The following is a 27937-nucleotide window of genomic DNA, read 5'->3' on the forward strand; positions in this document are numbered from 1 at the left end:
AAACCTGATAAAACCTCATGTTTTAAACAGAAAAAGAGGGGACAGCAAATTGCAGCGTGTTCTTGGGCCAGGGAGGGGGGTATAGACCACATCTGCATCTTTGGATCGGCAGCCCTTCATGAATGATCAGGGAACTGCGAGCATGGGAACTTGTCTTACTGCTATTGTGAGCGTCCCAGCCCTCACCCCCAAGTTAGCTCTCATTCAGAAAACCCTCTGACTCCATAGGTCCTTCTCCTGGCCTCCACATGATGGCTGCTGACGTCACTCAGGGGTAGGAACGCCATCCCTCCAGAGGTGAGATTCTTAAGCCACAACGAGCTGCAGGGGTTTCAAGGATAATGTTCAGTCCCAGATCACATGCCTATCAGAGGCTCTTGGCCACTCTGGTCACTCTCCTGGACCATGTTCATTCTTTAATTAATGTAACAAGAAGTACAGTAGCTTCTGGCATGGTTTCCTGATCCATGTCCGTTGTGAGCAACAGTGACTCTGACTCAGACAGATACAGGACAGGAAATGATTCGATCTTCTAACATCACGCTGATTATCAAGAATACAAAGTAAAGGAGGAACATCGTGAAGCCCAAAATCTTGTTCATCCTCCATTTGCACGATGCAATTGAAGAGATCACAAACAAGAGCATGAGAAAAAGCAAAACAATCGCACAAAACAAGCCATTGCTGCTGACTGGAACTGGCTGTAATCCATTGAGGAGAGAGAAAAGCAACCAAGGAACAGGCAGGCTGCAAGATTGAAGAAACGATGTGAACATTCTAAATTTGTAACAATCCCATATACATGATAATAATCCCACATACATAAACAGAATTTTACAATTTACAAAGCATTTTTACACACACACACAAGCCTACCAAATAGAAGGGAAAATATCAGCCCCATTTCACAGATGAAACTAAAGTTAAGGGAAATTGAAATTACATGCCCAAGGACTCACAATAACTAGAAGACCCTAAATTAGGACTGAAATTTTCTGAGTCCAAGTGGGGTTTTTTTCCCTTCATAATTCATGATCTGTGTATGAGGAATCTCAGTGGGTTGATGTGTGACTCTTTAATCTTTCAATTTTTATGATAAATCCCATCTCAGGCTAACATGTCTTTAAATTCTTTATGGATGAGGGCTCTCCTGTGTTCCACCTCCCCACCTCCATACACACACATACACAAATTCAAATTAAAGAAACCAAAGCCACCATCCAAATCTGAGATAGGCCTGTGGAAATGAAAACAGTCCAGAGGTTCTGCTCAGACCAGTTGGGAGGAGGGAGTAAGAGAATGGGTACAGGAAGATGCAGCATTTGCATGTTTAGACAAAATGCTTTTAGAGCCTCTAAGCTGGCAGGAGTCCAAATGCAAAGGGCAGAAATATCAGGAAGTGAAATTGAGTCATTGCTCCTTCTAACCCCACATGTACACCGTGGAGATCAGTGAACAGAGCATTTGACTGTTTTTGGTAATGAATTTGATGGACTTTGTTTTTCAATTCATCTATAAATTCTACTCAGTTACCTTTCAGGCAGCATTTTTGTCCTATTATCCCATTTGGCTGTGATGAATGAAGGGAGGATATTTTGCTGCCTTGTAGACACTAATAACGTAAATGCCCTTTTATTCCATGTATAAATAATGAAGCAGAAAAACCAGTGAACAGAACCAACACAGTGTTTTCCAGTCATGTTCAATATGCCTTGGGAAACAACTTTGCCACTCACCCCACAGTGATATCAAATATGTTACTGCCCACAGAGCTTGACACAGCCATGTCTCCCAGGCCTTTCCGCGCAACAATCACACTGGTGATGAGGTCAGGAATGGATGTGCCTGCTGCTAGGATCGTCAAACCCATAATCTCTTCAGAAATCCCTACTGTTTCACCAACCTGGTAAAAAAGTAACAGTGATGAGAAACCATGGCAATGTCAAGGGGGACATCTGAGGCTCTCCAAAGCACCAACCACAGGCTATTTTGTGCAAACCCAACACCTTTTCCCCCCTGAACTCAGCACACTCCTTTAAGCCTGGGAGAAATGGACCACCCAGAGAAAGAGCAGGGCCCCTGCTCAAGGCTTCAGGGCATGATGGAGTTCTTGTCTAAACTGGACCACAAGTCTATCTCTAATACCACCTCTCACTGTCATTCCAACTACAACCATCTCCACCTTTCCAAAAGAACTACTCCTCCAAAGATCTGTCCATATCATGTGTCCATTTCCAGAACCATAGACGCCTGCTATGTGCCAGGAACTAAGAGGCTGGAGATAGAAGAATGAGCACAACAGTGACCCTATTCCCAGGCTAGTGAAGGGGAAAAGCTCATACCCAAAACCCCCAGGTAGAACAGAGAAGCCAGGGGAACTCAGAGGAAGGCTGACTAGATGCCCAAGAGGAGGCAAAACTGAGTCTGCTCTCACCAGTGTCACGTAAATGCCCTTTTACGGTGACACATAGTGTCACCAGGTGGAGAGAACAAGGGCAAGCATCACAGAGCCCAGAATAAGGCTAATAAGCAACACAGTCAGCTGGGTCTGACAGCGAAAGGCCTTCTGTGTCAGGCTGCAATATGACTGTAAGACAAGAGCCACACTTGAAAATTCTACACTCACTGGAATGAAAAGTCAACTTGTGAGCCTTTACAAACAATGCAGAAACTACAAATTCACTTGAGCCTCACCACCGCCTGGGTACTGGACATTCACCCTGGAGGGGGAAAAAAGTGTCCTTGGGCCCCACAGATGCAGGATTTAGTTCCCACTGTTCACTCACCTGGTGAGCCCACCATACCATCAGGTATGAGAACATGGCTATCCACACGATGGATCCCAGGAAGGTGACAACAAAAAACTTCCTAGACTCCTGTTTGCAAGTGTAAAAAGGAAGAGAAAGAAGTTGCAGAGACTAAAGGTCTTTGGCCCTTCAGAGGGAGCTCCAGAAGCAGTGATGGGATCTGCCAGGGAAGTAATGGAAAGGGTCTGGAGACGTGTCGGCTGAGGTCAAGATCTCCAGTGAGGACCCTGAGATGGCTGGGGTAGGAAGAGGTTGGAGGCCTAAAGGGAGTCCGACCAGCAGGGCATTCAGCAGATATCAAACTGAAGACAGCTATTTGCTTTCCCTAGAACCACACTGGTCTAGGTGTTAGGGGTGGATTCTACAACCACCCCCACCCCCACCTCCGGCCCTACCCACCTCTGGACCTCGAGATCGAGTATGGACGGCCTTTGGGTAGAGTATGTTAGTCAGAGCTTTTCCTATAAATGAGAATCCTGGGTAGAAATAGTACTTTCCCCCTAGGCTGTCAGAATATCCCTGTGACATGGGGAGCAGGGGGCTTGGCATCATTCCCATATTAAAATCAAGAAACTGACAATAGAGGTTAAAGGACTACTTCACCTGCTTAATAGTGATGGAAATAAGCACATTTAAGGGCCTCCCAAGTCCACCGGGATGTCCCCTCGGGGCATGGTCCCTTCTGGAGCTGCAAGGTGCATCCCAGATACTCTCTGTAGCTGAGCCCTGCCAAGCTGAGTTGTCCTGTCCTCTCACCTCTTGAGTGGGAGTGCCTAGAGACTCCACAGACACCTCCCCCGCCAGGGCCACCGCTGGGCAAACTCACCAGCCTCCGGACGTCAGGCACTGTGAGCCACAGCGGGAACACAATGGGCAGGAGGAACAGGTAGATGGCCTGCTTCTGCCTGGTCTCAGGCCACTCCAGGGACAAAGGCTCCTCATTGGCCTCCTCTTCTTCCTCGTCCTCGTCCTCCTCCTCCTCCTCGCCCTCCTCATCGTCCTCCTCCTCCTCTTCCTCCTCTTCATCTTCACTGCCATCTTCTTCACCTCCCCCTTCACCATCTTTACCTTTCTCATCACCTTGGGCTTCACCTTGACTTTCAGCATTGAATTCCTGCTCTTCATTTTCACCCTCATCAGCTTTCATTTCACCGTCTTCTGCTTGGAGTTCACCTTCACCTTCATCAGTTCCTTTTTTTTCTGCTTGGAGTTCACCTTCACTGTCACAGTCAGCAGCGTCTTTTCCTTCTTCGATTTCACCCTCAGATTCACCTTCTCCTGCTTCAATGTCACCCTCAGGTTCACCTTCTCCTGCTTCAATTTCACCTTCAGGTTCACCTTCTCCTGTTTCTGCTTTGATTTCATCTTCATGCTCACCTGCTCCTTCTCCTGCTTTGATTTCACCTTCACCTTCACCTTCCAGTTGAGTTTCACCTCCACCTTGTCCATTTTCACCTCCACCAGGAGCTTCCACCTCTTCACCTATCACTTCACCTGTGCTCTCAGCTCCAGCCACCTCTCCTTCCTGCAATTCAAAGCCAACAGATTAGTGTGTAATAACTGCTCTGCTTGTTTTCCTTTCCAGTTTTTCACCCATTTTTGTTGTTCTCGGAAAGAATCTAAAAACCTGAGTATGTGGAGGAAACTAGTGCAATCCTTCAGCAAAATTCCCTTCCTAGCATTCCCACCTGGTGGTTGTCCTGTCTTTATCTGATCATTTTTCAGGGATGAAAAACTCACCACCTCAGGTGGCTTCTGCATCTTGACAACTCTGATTAAAGTCCATATTCATAATAAGGTTCTACCCTCTATGTATAGTTTGACTCTTTGGAGCCACACAGAACAAAGCTAATCACCCTTCCACAAGACCGCTTTTTTCCCCATGGGTCAGAGATTCCTAGATTTTTCCATCTTTCCATGCTGTGCCCTGAAGCCTCCTCCCCATGTTGGTGAACTTATTCTAGTTAGATTACACCCCATGAGGAAGCTTTGAAAGCAACACAGAACACCACACAGAGTAGAATAAGATTATCACCTCCTTTTCTTAGATACCTGTTTCTATTAGTGTTGCCTAGTATGGCATATCTTTTGGTGGATACATTGCTGAGTCTACTAAAACTTCTAAGTTGTCATATTACCTTTTATGTATAAAATGATGATGATAATACCTACTTATGGAGTGTTTTTATGTGCCAGGCACCATGCTAAGTGGCTTAAATAATAATAATAATAATAATAATAATAATAATAGCTAGCATTTAGTGCATTTCATGAGTTAATTAATTTATGATAAAGATAGAATTGAACCCATCTAATAGATGGAGAAACTAGGTTACAGAGCAGTTAAATAACTTGCCCATAGTTGGCACAATAAGTGATAAAGTTGGGCCTTGTAATACAGATAGTCCAACTCTCAGCCTCTTAACCATGAAGCTACCCTGCTTTGCAAATGCCAAAGATGAAAGAGATCTTTGGTTCTCAAAGCTGCTAGCTTGGGGACCTTAGTAGGAATACAGATTTTCAAAAGAAATTAATAAAAGAAATACAGATGTCCTGGCCCCATCTGGGTCAAGTGAATTAGAAGCCAGGAGTCTATTTTAATGTGCTCACAAGTGCTCCTAATACATCCACTTGTAGACGAGGGTTTGGGAGCCAAGGACTGACTCCATATACACTCTAAAGCCACTAACTCTGAGTGTCCACGGATTAGGCACATGACTAACCTATAGCAACATGCTGAGCCAGTCCATTGAGCAAATGACTCGGGCTGTGTGCCCATGGAGTATGTCACCTATAACAAATTTTGTGACACAGCCAACCCCTAAAGGATGCTCAGTGATTCTCAACCCTGCTGCATATTAGAATCACCTGGAGGCTTTAAAAACATTCATGCCCAAGGACCCACCCCAGATATTCTAATTTAATTAGTTGAGGGTGAGGTCTGGGCATTTTTTAAAGTTCCTCAAATTATTCTAATATGCAACCAGAGTTATAAACCCCTGATGTAGTAGTCAAATATTAATATTCATGAGGCCTGTGCTTTGAATTGGAAATGAACAACAAAAAGATTTTAGTCTGAAATAATTCCTGCCCTCCCTCCCCCACCCCCATCAGGAGAGAAATCTTCCTGGAAAAGATAATAAGTCATTTAAATCCATAAGTATGGGAGTGTCTGCCCAACCTGCCATCTTTTCTCTGAGAACTGTCACCCCTAACACCCTCTGAACGGGTGGCTCTCTTTTTCCATGTTGGAGTCAAAGCAACTCACCACTCCCTGCCACAGCTGATTGGACAAAGGCTGGATCCCTGACCTGTGACCCGGTTTGAACAGATTCTTTCTGTCTCTTCTGAGACTGGGAGCCAGTCATTGGTTGATCCCCCTGTGGACCCGAGGCCCGGCGTGGTGGTTTAGGGCTATGTGTGCCAAGAAGAAAGCAATAAGAAGAAAGCAAATGAAGTCAGGCTACCAGAAGCTGAGTGATAAAGCCTGCACACAGAGAAGGGGACATGAGGGAAAGCAAGAGAAAGAGTGAGAAGCCACTGGAGTCACAGATGCCTGCTCAGGCCTAAGTGCAGTTCTCTCTGAGACTGATCTTGCCCTTGGATTTCAGGAGATACCTCCATATTCTCTTAATCCCTTTCACTTAAACTGGCTGTAATGGGTCTACTCAGGACACTCATGATACCATCAAGTTTAGACACTAAACCCAAAGTTGCTGGCTTTGGGATGAGATATAATTGACTGTTTCTCAGTGTCAAGCAGAAAAAAACAAACAGGGATGGAACTTGTAAACGAAATGCTTATTTACTGTCATCACTCAACCCTTACTAAGCACAGCTGTGTATGCCAGGCATTGCATTTCTCTTGTGGGAGAGACAGACAACTCAGACCTGCATCCTGCCTGCCGGAACCTCGCCACCTGTAGGAGAACTAAGAGAGACTACTAAATAGAGTTTGGGGAAGGCAGTGCTAAGACAGAGACCCCTGAGACAGAGACCAAGTACGATGGGCATTCGTTCATCAGATGGGGGCTATAGAGGGTCAGGGAAGCTTGATGGCAATGGAGGCATTTACAGTGGCCTGGAGGGGAAAAGGTATCCTGAGGTGGGAGGACCAAGGCCTGGAGGTAGGAAAGTGGAGACAAGGAGCCCAGTTGGCTGGAGCATGGTGGAAGAGGCTGCGTGGCCATAAAGACGGTGACGATGGAACTCTGGAAGCCCTGTGGACAAACCTCCGGGGGGTCCCAAGGCATTTATCCAGCAACTCTCCCTGCTGCGTTCAGAGCTGCCTGATCTCATTGCCCCCTAGTTTCTGACAGACCCCCTAACAGCTACTCCCCATGTTCTTACAGCGTGTGACGGTTGGCAACACATTCTCATATGTATTATCTCACTCATACTAAGCCATTAAGGGTGAATTAACTGGCCCCGTGCCAGCCTCAGAGGAATGGACCCCAAATAGTGTTTCAGACCCTCAAAAAGGAAGGATTTTTGATCAGCAAGCCCTTCCCTGGACCTCTTAGATTCTCCACCTGAGAAGAGGCCTGTGCCTACCTGACCACCAGCATCCTCTTCTTGATCTCCCTTGGCATCTGGAGCAGGCGCTGGCGTGACTGTGACCTCAGGAAGCTCAGCTGACTCCTCCTCTTAAAGGATAAACATGGAATAGGTCAGAAGAGCAGGTTCTGAGAGCAGCTGCCAGAGGCTAGTGTGAGGGGCTATGGGGCTATTGGACTTGTCCCCCTCAGCATCTCAGAAAGTTTGGGGAACTTCTTGTCGATAGAAAAAGTAACATGATGTGATACAAACAGTTATTGCCCCGTCCACAGAGATAGCTACAGATAAGAGGGCAGCTGGGAGGTGGCCATCCTTGCTCCCCTGTATTCACAAACATTTCCATCCTGATCAGTGCGGCCAAGGATCCCGTGAACAGCTTGGGCAACTGAGACTAGAGAGAGGGCAAAGCTCCAGCCCTCAGGGGCTGAGCCTTCCCCCTACCACCTACGTGGAGAGGATCCTGAATATTTCAAAGGCAGCCACTTGGAAGCCTTGAAATAGGACTGCAGGGAAGGGAGACTAAGAAAGCCTGGAAAGCAGGGCTTAGGAAGAGGCCCTCTCACTTCTTTGCTCTGTGGCTTTAGGCAAGTCACTTGACCTCTCAACCTGTGTCTTCTTGTCTATAAAATTGGAAAAATGGCTGTTGCTCTCCTTCCTTCCAAAGGTTGCTGGGTGCATTAGGCAGGCCTGGTGTGCTGTGCAGCACCCTCAGGGCAGTAGCTCTCTCCCTCCATCTGGGCTTGCCACATGGATGCTGTACTTCTGTATCATGGGACCTCTGGGTCCTTCCCTCCTGGGGTTGCTGGTCTCAGACCAATCCCTACCAGCACTATCCTTGTGTAGAAGTGACAGGAAAAAGAAACGGGTCAATAGAGTCTCCTTTGGGATGAGATTTGGTGAAAAAGAAATAGGACTTCAATCACACACACACACACACACACACACACACACACACACACACACACCAGCCTGGCCTGGCTGGGCCCATCAGAGGGGAGTGTGCAGGGAGCCTTCCAGGACCTCCCTTGAGCCAGCAGCCCCATCAGAAAGGGAGCACGCTGGAAGGAAAAGGCCAGAGTGCAGCACCAGATCATCGCTCCAGCTGACAGGCTCAGAGAGGCCAAGAGGCATGCCTCAGCCCCTGGCCAACAGGAGGGAGGAAGGTGGCAGGAGGAAACCCAGCGGTCTTGCCATCCTCTCACCTTCTTGTTTGTTCTCTGTGTTAGCGTGAGGCTTGGCTTTGGCCTCCTGACTGAAGCTCTCCTCCTGGTCTCTGGAGGGGCGGGCTGCAAACAAGAAAGGGAACACATCTTATCTGGGACCCTGCAGTGGGGCTGGCCAGCTGACGTGGGTGGGAAGAGGCTGGCATGGGAGTTGTGGTCTGGATGCTGGTCCTACTAGGCTTGTTCATGCTGCCCAATCCCAAACTTTCACCTTAAATCTCCTGCATCATTACTAACTGGCTGTGATCTTAGGCAAATCACTTCCCCTCTCTAATCCTATTTCCTTTCTGATAAAACGACATGGTTGGATTCAGAGGCAACAAATAAGATTTATTTCCTTTATGAGTTCTAGTCATGGCTGTTTGAGTGCTGAATTGAGGAGAATTCTGATCCAAGGTTGGTAGGAGGTTGCCATGATTGATCAGTGATGTCTGCAATAATCAGAGAATGGGCCAAAAAATGGCAAGGAGACATTTTTGCCATCCTTGGACTACATTAACTATAAGGTCCTTAACACCTCACTTTCTTTCTTTCTTTCTTTCTTTTTTAGCACCTCACTTTCTATGAAGCTTTGCTATAGTTCCAGGGCCACTACTGGTGACTATGTTTATGAGACTTCCTTCTTTGGTCAGAAAGGGCACATAGCTGACCACCAAGCTCCCTGCCACACCCTTTCTGACTCTATGCACCTGGAGCCCAAGCAGAACCTCTTTCTTTCCAGATCCCTGTGTATACACTTTGCCAGAAGCCCACAGAGCCCTGTGTGTGCAGAATGGTGCTGCTGACTTCCAAGCAAGAAAAATAGGGAGGGCAATCTCTTTCAACGTGATGATGTTCCAGGCACCATGCAAAGTGCTTTACAGGTGTAATTCAAGGTAGGAGGCACAGAGACTGAGGTACAGGGGCTCATGAAGGTCCTCCTAACAGCTGTGTAGCCCAGGAGGGTAAGGACAATGGTGATAGAACAAAGCGGTGCCATGGAATCCATTTAGAAGTCCAGGCTTGCTCTCCCCTGTGAGCGCCGGTGACTTTGGGAAGCCTGGGTATCCTCTCTAAGCCTCAGTGTCCCCCCTCCAAAAAGGCAACATCATGATACCCTCAGAGCACGGATATGGGAGTCTGTGAGACAAAATTAAAAATGTTTTAACTGCTACAATTAAAAATTGCTATGTTAGCTGGGATGCTGGGACCAGAGGGCCTGGGTTTGAATCCTGGTTCTGCCGCTTGCTACCCAAGGACCTTGCTGACTGATCCGTAACTTCTCTGTACCTGTAAGATCTTACAGGGCTGTTAAAGGAATAAATAAGTTTACACACGAAGGTGCCTAAAACAGTGCCTGGCACCTGGAAAGCACCACAGAAGCATTAGCTACAACAAGGATGAAGTGACGAGAGCGGTTGTGAGCAGCTGTGCCACCTTGGGAGCAACTCTGCGGTGGCCCAGGACTCCAGAGGGTTCAAGTTAGAAGGGACACTTTAGGTGCTCCAGTCCATGACGCAGGCAGACTGGGAAGGGGCAAGGCAGGAAGCCGTGGAGATCATACCCCACCTGGGTCCAGGATGGGCAAGAAAGATAAACATGGAGTGTCCTCCTTCCAGCCCAGCACTTAAACACTCAGAGTTGGTTCTGGCAGGAGGCTGCACCTGCAGAGCCAGCACTCGGGCACGCAAGGCCCCTGCAAGTGTCCCGGCGGCCTGCCCAGCAGGTCCTCAGCTGCACGGTCAGGAACCCGGCACTCCGCTGCCTCTTTCGTCCACACAACTTTAATTGCCTCCCCCCCGCAAGGATGGAGCATCATGGTCTTCTGTGGAGCAACACAGAGTTGCTGTTACCACAGGAAAGCTCCCTGGGCTGCCGTTCTGGCCCTGAGAGTGGCCGCTGTCTGTAGGCTGAAAGGGCTGGCGAGAAAAACCAAGTTCCCCTGTTGCCTTCTTGCCCCTCATTACACACCCTAACCCTCATCTCCCTGCCACTGAGGAAAGCAGGTCACCCAGGACCTCCTTCCGTTCCTCCCTCCCTCTTTCTCGTGCATACACACACATATCCAAGGGAAACCACCAAAAAAGGCATAGGATCCTGGAGAAGAGAAGGCCTTTCACAGGGTAGGTGAGAGTTCAGACCACACATCAGCTCTGTGGAAAGAGAAACATCTGGAGAGGCATTTGGAAACACAAACATGGATCTGGAAAGTCTTAGGAAGAAAGGCCTTCATCACCGCTTTGCAAGGTCCCAGCCCCTCCTGGATGGGGTCTTGGGGTGTAGAATCAGAGTTGGCTTCTCTGAGTAGGACTTCATCCCAGAGCATATCAGCAATCGTCCGCCGCAAGGGCCTTTCCATGCCTGCCTCATGTGCACACAATGTACCAAGCTCGCTTGTCTTCCCCGGGGATGTCACCAGCTCCCCCATCACTTGTTTCCTCACATGGCCTTTCTGCTCTCAGCGTGGCCGGATCATCTCCTACTTAGTATCAATCTCCTCTGACCTCTGCCTGGCCTGGCCATCACATAATCCTGTTAGGGCAAGTAGGTCAGCCGTTGGTAGGCTCCTGGTCATGGCCCAGGCAGGGGCACCTGAGGTCCCATTCAGGAGAAAATCTTTCTCTTCAGAACTTTGCTAGAGTTGGTGAGTTGGCCACAAGGAGTGGCCAAGCATAACCCAGAAATACAGCTTCCTTCACTGCCCCAGGTCAGACGTCTCTGCAGTACTGATCACCCATAGGCTGCTGGGTACTACGAACTCCACTCTCAAAACTCCGGGGCCACTGTTTTTCTGGGGCTGATACTTAGGAGTGGCCTCCCTCAGTGTCTGTCGAGGCTCACCCTGAAGACTTTCAAAGGAAGGTTTGATCATCTCATCTTTGTCTCTGCTTTTCCCAGTCCAATACCTTTTTAAATACCCAACAACCTAATACTGTACCTGAAGGGGATACTTCAGGGCCTGAGGAAATTCTGAGCCCACCCCCACCCCAAGATTTGTCCCTGAACAAGAAGGGTCAGTCAGGGTGCTTCCTGATGCTCAAGAGTCAGTCTCCAGTGTCATATTCAGCTCAGCCCTCGGGGGAAGGGGCCAGAAGGCAGAACTTGGTAAGGTGGACAGTGAGAATCTCAGTTACTCCCATCATTTGTCAAGTTGGACATCAGACCCCATTTTACTTGGACCCCTCCTACCCCTGAAGTGGCCCTGGCAGCCTCTTTGGGGTTCCTAGCTGGGAAGAGGGTCAGCAGTTTTCTTAGGACTCCAGAGCTAAACACAGAGCAAAGGGAGGTACCACAGAGCTTCTGGGCTGTGGGGCCCTACAGGAGGTACCCCCAGAAGTCAGCGGGGCCCAGCTGCCTGGCTGGAGATTCTGTGGGATCCTGGAGCCAACTTGTGGGTGATGGGCTTTCCAGGGAACTCACTGAGGGTCACCCCAACATAGACCAGAGCAGGGCACACAGCACTTATGGCCTCACTAACTACAGGTGAACCCTTTTATAGGAGGGGGCATGGAGACAGGGAAGTCGTGGGGTATGGATACCTAAAGACCCTAACTCGTTGGGGCCCTCTCCTGTTGAGTCCTGTGCCTTCTCTCTCCCCTGTCTCCCAGTCTGTTGACCTCACCCCCAAAGTCTCCTCTGCTCTCTATTTCCCACTCCACCCTCATCCTACCCACTGCCTCCTAGTTTGGCAGGTCCCCGTTTCCCCGTTCTTGTCCAGCTGCAGGAGGGAAGGGGTGGACAGGAGACCACGCGGGTCCAGGGAGGCCTTGCTTACCTTCTCCCAGAGGGTCCAGGCTGTGGAGCATGAGCTGGTAGATGGTGCTGCGGATGGTGCTGTTGTGCAGAGAGGCAGAGCTGCTCCCTCGGGTCAGCACTGCTGGGAGCACTGCCGGGAGCTGAGCAGGGGAGAACCGCACAGGCCTCAGTGGGCCCCTGCCCAAGGCAGGTTAGGAGCCGCACGAGGGCCTCACTAACCCTGCCTCCTGCCCTTGGAGGACAAAACAAAGCCCGGGAGCCTTATCCTGGCCTCCCCTCTCCCCTCACCCCAATCAGGAGAGTTACACTGCTTGCTTCCCCAGCCTCCCCTCACTCTTCCATGACTGGCGCATTCTACATACAGAATAGTTCCCCAGTAATTCCCTCAACAGGGAGCAGTGTCCTTCCCTGAAAATACAGTCTCGTAGAAACACACACTCACCCACACACCACACACAGCCCACTGTGGCCGGGTACAGCCCTTTACAGTCACGAAGCATCATCATGCCTTATCGTTGCCCCAGCCCCCCATAAGCAAGGCTGTGATCCCCTTCTACAGCAAAGGAAATGAAAACTGGACGGGGCCAGGTGACTTATCCAAGGTCATGTGGGGAGGAAATGAAAGACTCAAAAGTAGCACTGGGGCCTTTTTGATTCCCAGTTGCATTCCTTTCTTTCCTACTCGCAGATGTTCAAGAGACCTTCAGAGGCGCACACATACTCACATCAGGTACCCAGGTGCAGGTACCCAGACGTGACACACAGAGAAACAGCATCTGATTTACAAAGGACCGTCCAAAGACAGACCAACCTGGGCTCAGGGCACCACACCCCCCCCCCCCCCGCAGCCCCTCCCCGCACCCCTCCCCCATCCCTCTGGAGCTGAACCCCTCTGCCATCTAGTGGCAGTGGTAACAGCACTTCACAATCGGCCGGAGAGATTTTCTTAGGATGAGGAAGATTTCATTCAGGCCCCAGCCTCTCTGCTCTAAGGTTCCCATAATTCTTCCCAAATAGCCCACCGGGCAAAGGCAACTAAGACACAGTTTTTCAGAAACCTCAGACTGCCCTGCTCCCGGTGCCCTTCCTGTGTTTCTCTTATTTCTGGAGCATTCCAAAGCTACGGTAATTAGGCTTTTAGATTAATTATAGAAGTTGGGGCTTGGGTTCATCTAGTCCACAATCATTTAAAGATGCAAAAGCTCATACAGCAAGCTCATGGCAGAGCAAGCAATGAGTGACAACAAGTGCCTCCTTCAAGGTGACCTTGGAGGTGACAGTCCCTCCAGCAAAGGAGCCAGCTCTGTCACTGGCTCATCCTGGCAGCATTCCCAGGAGCTTCCCAGGCCTGGACCTGGCCCAGGATCCCCGGCATCAGGGCCACAGTGCCTCAGGTATCTATGGCTGTCCTTGAGACCCTGCAGTGACCCCAGTTGGCAGATTCCACATGGCACCCACCTTTAGCTTCTTGTTTTCCTGTAGCTCCTCCACCGCAACTGCCCCATTGCCTGGCTGCAAACAGGGACAGGAGTCACGCATGGGATGTTTGGAGTGACCCTTGCTCTCTCTCCCTCCCTACATCCCTTTCTCTCCAGGCAACCCCCAGGTGGGAACGCAGAACACATCCAAAGATAACCAGGTCTCAGAAGATGTGTTACCATGTCCAAACCCCAGCCTGGCCTTTCACAGCCTGCCTTCCGCCTGCACACAGTTTCCCAGTCAAATGTGTCCCCTTCCTACACTCCAGTAACACCAACTGTCTTTCAGTCCTTCAGACATACCATCTTCTTAACCCACGTTTGGAACCCTCCTTCCCTCGCTCCCCATATTGCAGATCTCCATCTACACATCAACTTCCTCCGGGAAGCTAAGGTGTCGTCTTACTCTCTTTTATAGATTCCTGTTCTCTTCCTCCATAGCACTTTCTTCCACTTGTTTGTATGATAACATTGTTAACAAACATACAAATAAATTAACTGCCCCACTAGCATCTTGAAGGCAGATTGCCAATTTCATTTGCCACTGTGTGTGCAGCACAAAAACACTCTTGGGCACTCAGCAAAGGTTCAATAAATATTTGTTGAATGATGCATGAATGCATCAACTTACACCCAATCCATTCCAACTCCTGGTCCCTTGTTCACACCTTTTCCCTCTGCTTCAAATGCCTTCTCCATTCCTCCATTCCTCCACGTCTACCAATGTTTTTAGAAAATTCAAGGTGAACTCTTGATGAAGCTCTCCTGAATGACCTCTTCTACTCCCTCCCTCACTCCAACTCACTATGATACTCTCTCCTCAATAGCTGTATAACAACAGTAAGCACATTTTGTGTTACCAAAATCTGGCTCTGGGATCAAGTAAGTGCTAGTGTCCTGGGGAAGCTGCAGGGCAGCCAGCTAGGAAATGAGACAAAATCTAAGATGAAGAATCATTAAACCCACAGTACTTATTGTCTGGACCACTGGCTTTCCATCTTACATTTACTGCTTTATAATGCCATTTGAACTTTGAAAAGAAGCATTTTTTTTTTTTTTTTACTTTTGACATATGTGAATTATCTATCCAGCTAGACTCCATGTTTTTTTTTTTTTTGAACTTCTGATACAGGCACCCTTTTTCCCCCAACCTGTGGCATGGTCTCTTGTACACAGTAGGTGCTCACTAAAGATGAGCTGAATGAGTAGCTACTCCTATGTAGCTTCTAGTAGCTTCTATCTTCAGTCAGCTAGACAGTTACTAGCTGCCCCCAGTAACTGTCTTCACCTCCCCCTGTTGGCCTCCAAGGCCAGAACTAGAACTCGACTTACCTTGGTCCTGTCTCTATTTCAACTCAGAAAATTAAAAAAAAAAAAAGTGCCTGAGTCAGGGCTACTCACCCTCCCATCTACCCAATTTGTTCATTCATTCATTATTTCCTGAGCACCTGCTGTTTATAGGTCAGTGTGCTAGTGCTGTCAGGACACAAAGATCTCTAGGACACAGGTTCCATGTCCAGAAAGGAATCGGGACCCATAATGACAAAGCAGAACGTGGTTCAAGAAATGAGAAGCATAGATAAAGGTGCTGCGGTGGGAGGGACAAGAAGGCTTCCTGAAGTAGAGAGAATTTGAGTAAGCTTTGAAGGATGAGGGAGGTTTGAATGCTGGATATAGATCAATGAATGCAATGAATAAATGGATGGATGAACAAATGAATATGCAAAAAAATGAATGAAATAGAGCAGAAATAACCAACCTGCATATGAAGAGAGCACTGCTGATTTTCTTAACAAATCCCCTGCTCTTTCACGACAGCCCTGTAAGTTTACTGGCCTACCAACTTACTGACCCAGCCATCTCGTGGTTTATCATGTCCAGCCTTCACCCAATGAGTTTTTGGAGGCAAAAAAACTGTGAGGAGCCAGGCTGCCCTTTGAAATAGCTATTTCTGTCCACAGACGGACAGGGGAGATGGACGTTTGCCCCATTGTGCACATGCTTAATGATTTTTCTGCTATTCAGATTTACTCAAGCCAAAATACTTCTCTAGGAGTTCGTCATTCTTGGAACACATCAATATCTTCTGAGTTCAGCATGGACTTCTAGCTCTCTGAAGCCTTTCACATTCTCTTTCTCATCCAAGACTACTAACTCCATGAAGCAGACAAGGTTAGTATTATTACTGCTTTTTGATAGATTGGAAAATAGAGAAGCAGAAAGAGTGTGTCACTTGCCCACGCTCACAAAGACAGCATCAAGAACTCTGATCTCCTGATCCCCATTAGAAGTATGTTGTTGTTGTTTACTAACTCGTATTTTTCCCCAAGCATAAACAAGGTAATGAGGTAAAATCTCTATTCCCTAGTGACTTTGTTTCAAATTATTGACATTTTAGGTCAATGGACATGAATGTTTGTCTCCATTTAGATGTGGATGGTGGGCCCATTTATGGGTAGCAATTGGGGCAGGTAGGTGTTTTCAGAATATGCCTTTAGTACAAACGTATTTCACATCCACCTCTGATACCAATCCATTGCCCCTCCTCTTTCTTCAGCCTTATCACCCCGCCTTCTCCCTCTACTCTTGAAAAGGGGTTGAGGACCAAAGAGGATGTCTTGGTGCCAGCCAAAACCCCCAGCATCCGTGATGCATCTTGCTGATGTTGAGCAGGGAGATCTCTTGCAGCCATTCATGGGAACCTGTGATGGCAAATATGGTGGCCTCTCAGGGGGCTTCTCCTCCTGACTTCCAATTTCTATCTCCCACTGATGTAGCAGTTAATCATTGACCTCTCCCCTTCTAGACCCTCCAAGATACATTTCCTGAACCACATTATTAGACTGTGATTTTTTTTCACATTCATTTAACAAATATTAACTGAATCCTTGGTCTGAGTTCTGCCTTCATCTAGGTTATACTCCTAGTAGGGGACTCTTCAGCCCTTTCCTGAGTATAGTCTTGCACCCTGATCCACACATGCATCTAAGCTGGAAATCCAGAAGTTTACCCAAATTCCTCCCTCTCCTTCACAGCCCATGTCCAATTAGGTATCATAAGTTCCTAAAAGTCCTCAAATTTGCCTCATCTCGGGGCAGCTGAGGTGACTCAGGGGTATAGCGCCTCCTTCAGTCCGGGGCCTGATCCTGTAGACCTGGGATCGGGTCCCACGTTGGGCTCCCTGCATGGAGCCTGCTTCTCCCTCTGTGTCTCTGCCTCTCTCTCCCTGTGTCTCCCATGAATAAATAAATAAATAAAATAATAAAAAAAAATTTGCCTCATCACTCTCCTGCCTACAGTCCTGCAAAACCCTCTGACTCTTGATCTGTTCCTCTTCCAGTTCATTTTCCATCCCTCAACCAGAGTGCTTTTCTGAACAAAGCACAAATCTTGTCCCTCCCCCGCATCCTAGGGGCATACTATCCTCACAAGGGAGTCCAGTCTCCTTGGATGAGCATATATCAGCCTCCTGCTTACCTCCAGTACAGCATTGTCCAACAGAAATAGAATGCAAGTCACATACATCATTTTAACTATTTTACTAGCCACATTTTTTAAAGTAAAAGAAATGGGTGAAATTAATTTTAATAATATACTTTTTTTAAAATTTTTATTTATTTATGATAGTCACACAGAGAGAGAGAGAGAGAGAGAGGCAGAGACATAAGCAGGCTCCATGCACCGGGAGCCCGGCGTGGGACTCGATCCCGGGTCTCCAGGACCACGCCAGGACCGCGCCCTGGGCCAAAGGCAGGCGCCAAACCACTGCACTACCCAGGGATCCCCTTAATAATATACTTTAACTCACTATACTAAAAGTATTATAATTCAACATGTAATTAACAGGGCAGCCCGGGTGGCTCAGCGGTTTAGCGCCACCTTCAGTCCAGGGCCTGATCCTGGAGACCCAGGGTCGAGTCCCAAGCCGGGCTCCCGGTGCATGGAGCCTGCTTATGTCTCTGCCTCTCTCTCTCTCTCTCTCTCTGAGTCCCATGTCAGGCTCCCTGAATGGAACCTGCTTCTCCCTCTGCCTGTGTCTCTGCCTCTCTCTCTCTCTCTCTCTCTCTCTGTGTGTGTGTGTGTGTGTGTGTGTGTGTCTCAGGAATAAATAAATAAAATATTTAAAAAAAACCATGTAATTAACAAAAAATATCACTGAGCTCTTTTACCCTTTGGTTTTCATACTAAGCCTTTGTTGTTGTTGTTTTTGTTGTTGTTGTTGTTGTTGTACTAAGCCTTTGAAACCCAGCATATATTTTATACTTACAGCATATCTCAGTTCAGATTAGCACCATTTCAAGAGCTCATCAGCTCCATGTAGCTAGTGGCCACCATCCTGGACAGGGCAGCTATGGTCTCACAGTATCTCATTCCCTTGGCCTCTCCAAAAGGCCAGGAGAGTTCTCACCCCTTCTTCAGTTAGTTATCCACCACCCCCTCCACTCTGCTTGTCCTTCAAGATTCTGCTAAGCATCCCCTCCCAGAGGAAGCCTTCCCTGACTCTGGTCTGTGGAGATGTTCACTCTCTGCAAGTACTAAGTCCCTCAGCACTTTCCTATACCATCACACATGGTATGGTAACTACCCATTTTATTTACCTGTCTTCCCTACCAAGAAGGATTTACCATGGAGCTAATGAAGCTTAAGTTCCAAGGCCCATGTCTCCCCCACACAAACCCTTTTCAAGGCCGTGTATCTGATTTTGTACCAGTAGTTTTATACTCTTTTTTCTTAAAGAGTGTCAGGCCCCGCGACACCTGGATCAGCTCCCACTCTGCTAGGCTGAGCTCATCAAGGGCTTGGGATTGTGCCTTTTCTCTCACTGTAACCCCAGACCCTACACAGGCCTCAAAGGGATTCAATAAATGTTTTCTGAACAAATGAACATTGGAGTTCTTTAGGGCACAATCCTAATGCCTTCTCTTCCCACCCGCCCCCCTCTCAGCCAGTCCTCAATTTTAATTACCACACATTTGTCGGGGACTCACATTTTTTTTTTCCTTTAAGAACATTTATTTAGGGATCCCTGGGTGGCGCAGCGGTTTGGCGCCTGCCTTTGGCCTAGGGCGCGATCCTGGAGACCCGGGATCAAATCCCACGTCGGGCTCCCGGTGCATGGAGCCTGCTTCTCCCTCTGCCTATGTCTCTGCCTCTCTCTCTCTCTCTCTCTCTCTCTCTCTCTGTGACTATCATAAATAAATAAAATTTAAAAAATATATATTTATTTATTTATTCCACAATGAGAGAGAGAGAGAGAGAGAAAGGGGAAGTAGCAGACGGAGAGGGAGAAGCAAGCTCTCCGGTGACCAGGGAGCCCAATGTGGGGCTCGGTCCCAGGACCCTGAGGTCATGACCTGAACTGAAGACAGATGTTTACCGGCTGAGCCACTCACAGATTTCTATTCTAGCCCAGACCTTGATCCTGAACCTCAGGCCCATTTGGGCAACTGCTTCCTAGACAAGCCCACCTGCAGGTGACAGAAGCACTCAAACTCATCATTCCTGAGTGGAAACTCTTAAGTCTTCCTAAACCTGTTCTTCCTCGAGTCTGCCCTTTTGCACGGGCTGCTGCTACCATCTACCTTGCTGCTCAAGGTAGATGGTAGTAGCATCTTGACTTCTCCTGCTATCTCACCCTCACATCCGCTTCATCATCACCAGTCTACATGATTCTGCCTTCAAAATGTCTGTCAAAGATATATATGCTGGATGCCCACAACAGCCTCCTCCTTCACCCCTGCGCACCTACGCTTCATTCTCTACACAGCAGTTAAGAGCGGCCTTTTAGATGTGGCTCCTCATCACTTCACTCCCTGCTTCAGTTAAAATCCAAACTGTCTCTGACCCATAGGGCCCTACTTCAGGGAAGCAGCTACCACCTCTCCGGCGTTATCTTGTGCCACTGTCCCCTTACTCACTGACCACACTGGCCTCTGAGTCTATTCTAATGCTCCAAGCTCTTTCCAGGCTCAGAGGCTTTGCAAATGCTGCTTCCTCTTCCAGAATGCTTCCCCATGGAGCACGGAGCAATTTCCCTTCTCATCTTGCAGATCTCTGTTTGGACCTTTCTCCCTCCAAGAAGCTTCTCCTGTTCTCCCTCGCTAAAGGGGGCCCACTACCTACAGTCACTCTCCACCACACTTATTTCCTTCACAGCACTTGTCACTCTCTGAAATTATATTTTCTCTTGTGTATCATCCATATGCCCACTCCTCCACACCAAATAATGTTAGATATATATTTCCAACTTACTCAGGTGCCAGAGCATCTAGAAATCATGCTGTAGTTGTAGAACACAATGAGTATCTAATTTCATATTTAGTCCCATCCTATAAACCATGATAAAACAGTATTGTGCAGCATGAATGCATGTAAAAATCTCAATTATAGGCCCACATGCATCCATGGAAACAAGCTATTGGACCAGGCATGCTCAGGTGTTTTGGGTTTTTCTGTTCATACTCAATTGCTTCCTTTTTTTAAAAAAAGATTTTATTTATTTATTCATGAGAGACACACAGAGAGAGAGGCAGAGACAGAGGCAGAGGCAGAGAGAGAAGCAGGCTCCATGCAGGGAGCCTGACATGGGACTTGATCCCGGGACTCCAGGATCACACCCTGGGCCTAAGGCGGCACTAAACCGCTGAGCCCCCCAAGATCCCCTCTTTTGCTTCTTATTCATTCATTTTGTTATCTGCTAGTATTGACTAGCAAGTGAACACTAGAAAAATGTTGTGAAGAAAAGAAGCCTTAAAATTGAGAATTCTACTCTTACCATCTTTTTCTAACAACTGGGAGGAAGCTAAGTATTCTAGGGGTTAAAGGAGGGAACCCTGGGGCACCTGGCTGGCTCAGTCACTAGAGCATGCAACTCTTGATCTCAGGATGGTGAGTTCAAGCCCCATGATGGGTGTGAGGCCTACTTATAAAAAATAAAATAAAATAAAAATGTTTGAATACTATATTGGAAGAAAGGAAAAAAAGAGAAAGGAAGGAAGGAAGGAAGGAAGGAAGGAAGGAAGGAAGGAAGGAAGGAAGGAAAGGAGGGAGGAAGGGGGGAAGGAAGGAAGGGAAGAGAGAAGAAAGGAAAGACAGAAGGAAGAAGGAAAGGAAAAGAAAGGTGGGAGCCCCTCAGCCCAGGCTAGGATGGGCTCTTTGGGAGCTTAGTGGATTCCCCGCAGCCTAGCATGACAGGGGCACACAGATACTGGATAGACTTTCCTGTCCACGGGGCTTCCTGTCCACATCCCTGTTGTCTCCACAGCAGGTAGCTGGCTATATAGGCCACTGATAGAAGCCCTTGGAATAATGTCAACCCTAACAAGAAAGGAGAGGACTGGCTCCTGGTTTGTCTGCTTGGAGGGGGGTCATATTGGTCGATTTAATTTAAAAACCTTGCCAGGAAAAAAAAAATAACAAAACAAAAAACAAAACCAGCCCCCAACGCATTTAGGAAAGAATGGCAGACTTTTCTCCAGAGTTTCACATTCTGAAGTATTCCAAAGTATGATGGGGATAGAGACCCAAAGGGACCCAAAATAGGCTTGTCCCCTCCCGCCTTGCATCTCGGTTTACCGCTGGTGCCCCTCAGGCTATATTGCGAATCAGCATCTAGTGCAGATGGCTGGTCCTTTCTAGCTAAGCTGGGAGCTCTCTCTCTAAAGAAAGGCCTGTGGTGCTTCAATCACAGATAGATAAGGCTTTTTAAGCCAGGCTAGTGCATCAGCTTTGCTGTTTATTGGGTTCTGTGACGATGCATGGTCAAGGCAAGTCAGATATTTGTCATCTCGGTCTCGAATAAATACACTGAGAGGTATATACTTTATATTCAGGTGTACCTTATACACAGGCATAAAGTTGCAGGGCAAGCTAAGTTGGACTGTGTCACTAATAGAGGTCATAAAAGGCGTCCCAAACCAATACATGCCAGTTGGACAATGTTGTCTAAAATATCTTAGCTTTGATTTTTTTGTTTGTTTGTTTGTTTCAGCCAGTGTTGAAAGAGAGACTGGAAAATTGTTACTATGTGCCTATGTCTGATGCTACAACATTTATTTTTTCTGGAAATGCTCTTAAGTGAATTCTGATTAGAATCATTCTCCCCCCCAAAACTATCCTAATTCTAGATTGTCAGAGAAGTATAAAAACAAAGTGAAAGGCCCTCCAGCTCAGAAACTACAGATATCAGTTGGGTAAATATTCAATAAGAAAATGAATCATCCTCAGCTGATCTTGTCTCCAAGTTGTTCAGGTTAGAGAACATCTGCAAGTATTTTGCACTCGGTGGCCACGTAGCCATTCCCATTTGTTTATTTAGTCTGCGGGGGCTTTCATACTACAACAACAAAGCTGAGTAGTTGTGACAGAGACTGTATGGCCTGCAAAGCCTGAACTATTTACTGTCTGGCCCTTTACAGTAAATGTCTGCCAACTCCTGCCCTGAGTCATCCCATTCACTTTATAGATAAGCAATCTAAGGCCTGGCTGAAAAGCAGTGACTTTGTAGCACTTTGTATAGGGTTCATTCTATTACAGTTACTTTTATCTAATGCCTGTGGCTTCTGCTGGAAAGGACACAATCTTTTTCCCACACTGCTTTTCATTTAAGCACTTTGTTGAATTGCACTGGCTTGTCCAGAGCAACAGGGGCAGTCTGCAGTGGAGCTTGGGTTAAAACCCAGAAATACAGGAGCCCCTGTATGGCTCAGTGGTTGAGCATCTGCCTTTGGCTCAGGTTGGATCAAGTCCCACATCGGGCTCCCCACAGGGAGCCTGCTTAACCCCCCCCCGCCTATGTCTCTGCCTCTCTCTGTGTGTGTCTCTCATGTATAAATAAATAAAATCTTTATAAAAAAAAAAAAAAAGAACAGAAATCCAGCTTCACGAGTGGTGAACCATCATGAGTGGTGAACTCATCACCAGTGGTGAGAACCATCAACAGGCTATGTAACTGGCTGAGTTAATGCTCCACTCTGAGCCTCAGTTTCCTCATCTGCAAAATGGATGTTACAATCTATCCTTGTAGGGCTTTTATGAGAAATTGTTGAGATCCTGTGTGTATGGAATAGGCCCTCCATACGTAAAGATTCCTTGCCCACTCCCTTCTTTCTCTACACTGGAGCCCCTGAACTGTTAGGGTTTCCTGAGCAAACAGAACCAAATACTTATGCACCTCCTGCTAGACAAGACCCCTGGCTCACTTCTTTGGGAGCTACAAAGATTGTTTCCCCATTCAGTGGCAATGATGGGCGTGATACCCCAGCCACCCCCTCCATGTCTCACCACCTGGCTGGCCGGCAACAGAGAGGAAGAGAGCGAGAGGCCCAGAGCCTTTCCTGTTCCTGCTTCTCTCCAAAGGGAGCTGGCTCACACTGCCCTCCACTTCTTTTCCTGCTGCTCAGACTTCTCAAACGCCTGTAGCTCTGACCTCACCTCCCCAGCTTCCCTCCTTGGCCCCCCACCACTCTGTCCAGTCGTGCTCCACTTCTCTCTGACTTCTTCACTTTGGAGCACAGCTGATTGAATAAGCTGCTGCCCTGGCCCCCTGCTTTCCTGGGGTGATGCTCAAAAAGGGGAAACATTCGTAGGGCAAGGTGTGAGTCAATATGTCAACATGAATGAGAGAGCAAGGTACGCTCATTTTCATGATAAAGTAAACAGTGTACAGGGCTAAGCATGCACTTTCAACACAAAGTGCAAAAACAAATGCTGACACGGTTTACAAGATCAGAGATTGGATTTCCAGAGAACTGTTGCATGACTTCCAAACCGAATGGCTTGCCCTCAGTCTGTCAGTGGGACAGGATAATTTATCTCCCTCTGACCAGGTCACAGGTGTAGGCCAGCCAAACACAGACATAAAGATACAAGCAAAGACAGGTCTCTCCCCCACCCCTCACTGCTCTCCCTGGCTTTTAGAAACCCGAGGTGCAATCCAAATCCAGATGTTTTAAAAATCATTTCAAAATAGTTATAGTTCTTGTTATGTGGACTAATTTTTAGTGAGGGGTTGTTAGTGCTGGAAAGTACTAACTATTGGTTCTTAATTTAATTTACTTTATTTTTTTAGAGATTTTACTTTTGAGCATCTCAACACCCAACGTGGGCTCAAACTAACAACCCCAAGATCAGGAGTCCTGTGTTCCACTGACTGAGCCGGCCAGACACCCCTAGATTTTTTATTTGAAATAAATACATATTTACTTTTAAGGATAGCCAGTAATTCAACTTGTTGTTGTTGTTGTTTAATAATGCTGTTAATTAAAATTCATACTGGATTTGTTTGAACAAATAAGAACAGAGTTGTGATTGGCACCCCTCTCACTGGTTGGAAAAGAACTGCTGCTAAGGCCCTAGAAGAGTCTCTTAAGTAGGTTACAGATTTTCCTTTGAAGTCATGATGATGCTTCACTTGCTTGACAAGCTTTGCTTTGATGGTCTAGCCCTCACTAAATGGAAAATTTGGAATTTTTAGAGTTTAAATAAAAACAGAATTACTGATAAGGACTGGGAGGCAAGTCAGAGCATTTTGAAAACCGCTGGCCTGCGGGGCATCAAGGCATTAGATGCTGATTTTCACAGAGTAGAGTGTACCAGGCTTCATGGCCACCCTCAGCAAGGTGTGCTCTGAGGATGTCATTAGGAGGGAGGCCCAGTGTCTTCATACTCAATGATGTCATGCTCTGAGCCTTCCTTTCTTTTTTAAGCCTCTGGCTCCATGTAGCAGTAGCCTGATTGGAAATAGCACTGAATGGGGAGTTAGGATACTGGGTCCCCGTTACAGTCCTGATACCTGCTTGCTGTATAACCTTGAGTAGGACATGTCTCCTTTGGAGGCCATCTACAAATATGGCAATTGGAGCTCAGTTGACCAGACCCGACAAATAACCACTGTGCGAAGCCAACCAGAATTAAATTCACTTGGACAATGATTGTTAGACAGAATCTTTTGGTGACTAGTTGGACTCTGTCATTTCTGCAAGAGATAGGAAGGGACTCATCCAAGGTCACACAGTTAGAGGCAGAGTCAGATTAGAATCTAGATTTCCTGACTCCTAGTCCTGTGCTCTCAGCAGAATCCCACGTTACCTCAAAAATACTAAAAGAAGTATATTTCATCTCTCTTGTCTCCCAGACATGCTGCTGAATTTGGTTTCCATCCTACCCACTCATCAAAATTACTCTAGATTAAGTGGCTAAGTCCTTCCACTCTTTGCACACAAAATTCTGCTCATACCAGCAGCTTCTCTGAAACTTGAAAAAGGCAGGCTGAGAGCCAACCTTTACCCAAATTCACCCTTTAGGAGCAGGAAAGAAACAGGGGTCTGTGTTCTCTAGGGTACCTCACTTTAGAGTCAAGGAACAAAAACTTTGAGATGAATTTTCAGAAATGACTACCCACTTTAAATTCGTCTTCCAGGTAATTGAACCACACAATATAAACTCAGAAGGAAGGTCCCTCATGGGGGCAAAGAAATTCTTAAAAAATAATTCTGGAGCCAAGAGAAAGCCTCAGGGTTGGAGCTCCGGTGTCTGGCCTCCAACTTGACAAAAGAGCAGGCTCCGCACCCAAGGCTGGCTTGTCAATGGATGACTGGATCTGTTATCTTCTCCAATATATCAAAAACAGAAAGCCCCCCCCCCTTGTCAGACCCCATCCAAGCCACTGGCTTCAACAAATCTGGAATGTGAACAAACAGGATTAAATGAAAGTGAAGGTGCTAGACAAACCCTAAACACCATGCACATGGAAGAGATTATCATTTTTCCCTGCCTGATATCTCCTTGGATATTCTCCAAAGCCCAGCTCAAATGTCATTTCCAAAGACCCAATCAGACCAACCCAAGTTCAAATCTTGGCTCCACTATCTATTTGCTGTGTGACCTTGAACAGTAGTTTAACTTCCTTAGGCCTCAGTTTCTTCCCCTGCCAATGGTGGATCATGATAATAACCATTGGGTGATTGGGAGCTGAGCCAAGGTCACTCTTGCAAAGTGCCTGGCAAAGAATAGGACTTTAAATGTTGAATGAATAGCAAAGGGAACCAGAGCACCTATCTCTTGAGGTCTGACCCAGCACTTTCCACTCTTCAGTCACTGGCTTCTCCTCAGTCTTTTGCCCCAAAGGGGCTACAGAAACTTGAGCCAGACTGTTCTTACCTTGCTGAGGTCCCCTAGAGCCATGACCTTGGCCACTGGCCTCTTGCTGAGCTGCTCCTTCACCCAGATCTCGAGTTGCTTATTCCACTTCATGGTGAACACATAGAAAGCATAGGCCAGCAGCAACAGCAGGCTTTCCCACCAGGCAATGAGGCTGTCCAGGAAGAAGAGAATGAGCATCATCAGGTCAAGGATGTAGAAAGAGACGTCACGGAATAAGGGCCACCACGTGAGATTGAGGATCTCCCGGGAGAAGAGGGCACAGGTGCCGATGACAAAGAGGATGTTGAACACAGCGGAGCCCACGATGGTACCAATGCCCACGTTGCTGTGGGAGATGAAGACGCCAATGAGGGAGGTGAAGAGCTCGGGGGCAGAGCCTCCAGCAGCCATGAAGGTGGCCCCTGCCACATCATCAGAGATCTGTAGCTTATCTGTGATGACACCCAGGGCTGGGACAAAAAACTCATCACACACGATGGCCAAGGCCACAAACACATACATCATGCCAAAGATGTGCAGGACCACCCAGCCCTGTTGCCTCTCCTCTATGCTGAACAAGTCTGGGGGGTACTCTGCCTTGGATTGAAGGTCTGGCCAGCCAGGAGGAAGTGCTGAGGGACTGGAACTGGGTGCCTCTGGGATCACGGCTGTTGTCAGGCTGGGGGAGAGGGCAGTGGGCACAGCCGGGGCTGGTTCCACAACCACACAGTGATGGACCTGGATGGTTGGATTTGCCCTGACCTCAGAGGTTGATGAGGTCTTGGGTGCCATGGAAGCTTTCTTGGCCAGCCCCCAGAGGGTGGCAGAGGAAATTCCAATGGTGGATGCGCTGGTTGTAAACAAGGGATTACTAACACTCCAGGTAGCAGTGGAAGCTTTGGTTTCTGTTGGGCTACTGCCTGTTGTGGTTTCTATTGTCACATGTCCCTCAGAGATGACTGTGGTGTGCTCCAGGACCATTCCCAGGGAAGTTGTCCGCTTGTTCTTTCCCACTAACATCCAGGGCTTGGTTGATCTGTTATCGTCCACTCTTCTGGTGGTAGTCAGGGTGTTCTTTTCCATCATACTCCTTGGAGAAGTCAAGATGTTTGTTTCTATGTCATTTATCAGGAAAGTTGGGTTGTTATTAATTATTCCCTTGAGGGTAGTTGGGGTGTTTTCCTCTACCATTCTCTTAGAGGGATTGGTCTCTAATATTTTAGTGGTTGTCATAGTTTCACTGTCTTTCACTGTTGTTTTGGGGGTGATCCCATGACTCTTTGTCATTGTCATGAGTGTGGGTGGGACATAATTGCCTACTATTCTACTAAGTGGAGATGGGGTGTATTTCTTCACCTTTCCCCCGGCCTGAGTTGGGTGGTAGCTCTGTATTTCTCCCTTGGGTGGTGTTGTTGGGGTATAATTCTTTACTGTTGGCCTGCTTGAAGTTGGGGTGTAGTGATTCAGTACTCTATGGGGTGTGGTTGTGGTATCTTCCTTCCTTCTTTCTGTCTCTGCCTCTGTTGGACTGTAGTTATTCTTGGGTATTGTTGGAGTGATATTGGCTGTTCTTCTGTGTGGATTGGGGGTATTCTCCACTGTTGATTCACCCCTGCCCACTGTAGCTTGGGGCACCAGTGTGTCACCCTCCATTTCAGAGCTAGCTCTTGGAGGGTCACTGCTCACCATCATCATCTCATTGTTAGGGAGGTCACGGCTGGCCAGTTTTACAGGATGTTGTGAGGAGACTGCTGCCCACAATGAGGGGAGGCCCCAGGGACTCCTCAGGTGCTGGTAGGTGGAACCGATGATCAACATTCCCAACAGGAAGAGGAGGCGACTCCAATGTAGACGCTTTGGCCGGAGTAACCGCCTCTCCCGTGTTCCCATTCTGATCAATTTCCCCATGATGGCCAGTTGTGCCTGGTTACAGAAGACCCCTCATTCTGTCCATGGAAAGATGGGGTCTGTTCTTGGATTCAGGTTGGTTATCAGT

The 27937-nt window shown here is 47.6% G+C and overlaps 1 protein-coding gene across 3 annotated transcripts; it reads right to left on the reverse strand.

Moving 5' to 3' along the window:
• Nucleotides 1-497: 497 nt before the first annotated feature.
• SLC24A1 (solute carrier family 24 member 1) lies at nt 498-27849 on the reverse strand. 3 transcript variants are annotated; one of them, XM_041745657.1, is made up of 10 exons: nt 25960-27849; nt 13777-13834; nt 12342-12452; nt 8567-8650; nt 7362-7453; nt 4218-4332; nt 3634-4085; nt 2787-2876; nt 1737-1903; nt 498-747 (listed from the first exon to the last, which is right to left on the reverse strand). In XM_041745657.1, exons 1-10 carry the CDS (start codon nt 27847-27849, stop codon nt 498-500), a joined length of 3309 nt encoding a protein of 1102 aa, XP_041601591.1. The 3 variants fall into 3 exon arrangements, with proteins under 3 accessions (XP_041601591.1, XP_041601592.1, XP_041601593.1); XM_041745658.1 differs by lacking the exon at nt 13777-13834 and adding an exon at nt 18143-18149 and having other exon boundaries at nt 12342-12443; XM_041745659.1 differs by lacking the exon at nt 2787-2876.
• Nucleotides 27850-27937: the final 88 nt, after the last annotated feature.

Source organism: Vulpes lagopus, chromosome 2 (genome assembly GCF_018345385.1).
Source record: "Vulpes lagopus strain Blue_001 chromosome 2, ASM1834538v1, whole genome shotgun sequence".
Taxonomy (NCBI): Eukaryota; Metazoa; Chordata; class Mammalia; order Carnivora; family Canidae; genus Vulpes; species Vulpes lagopus.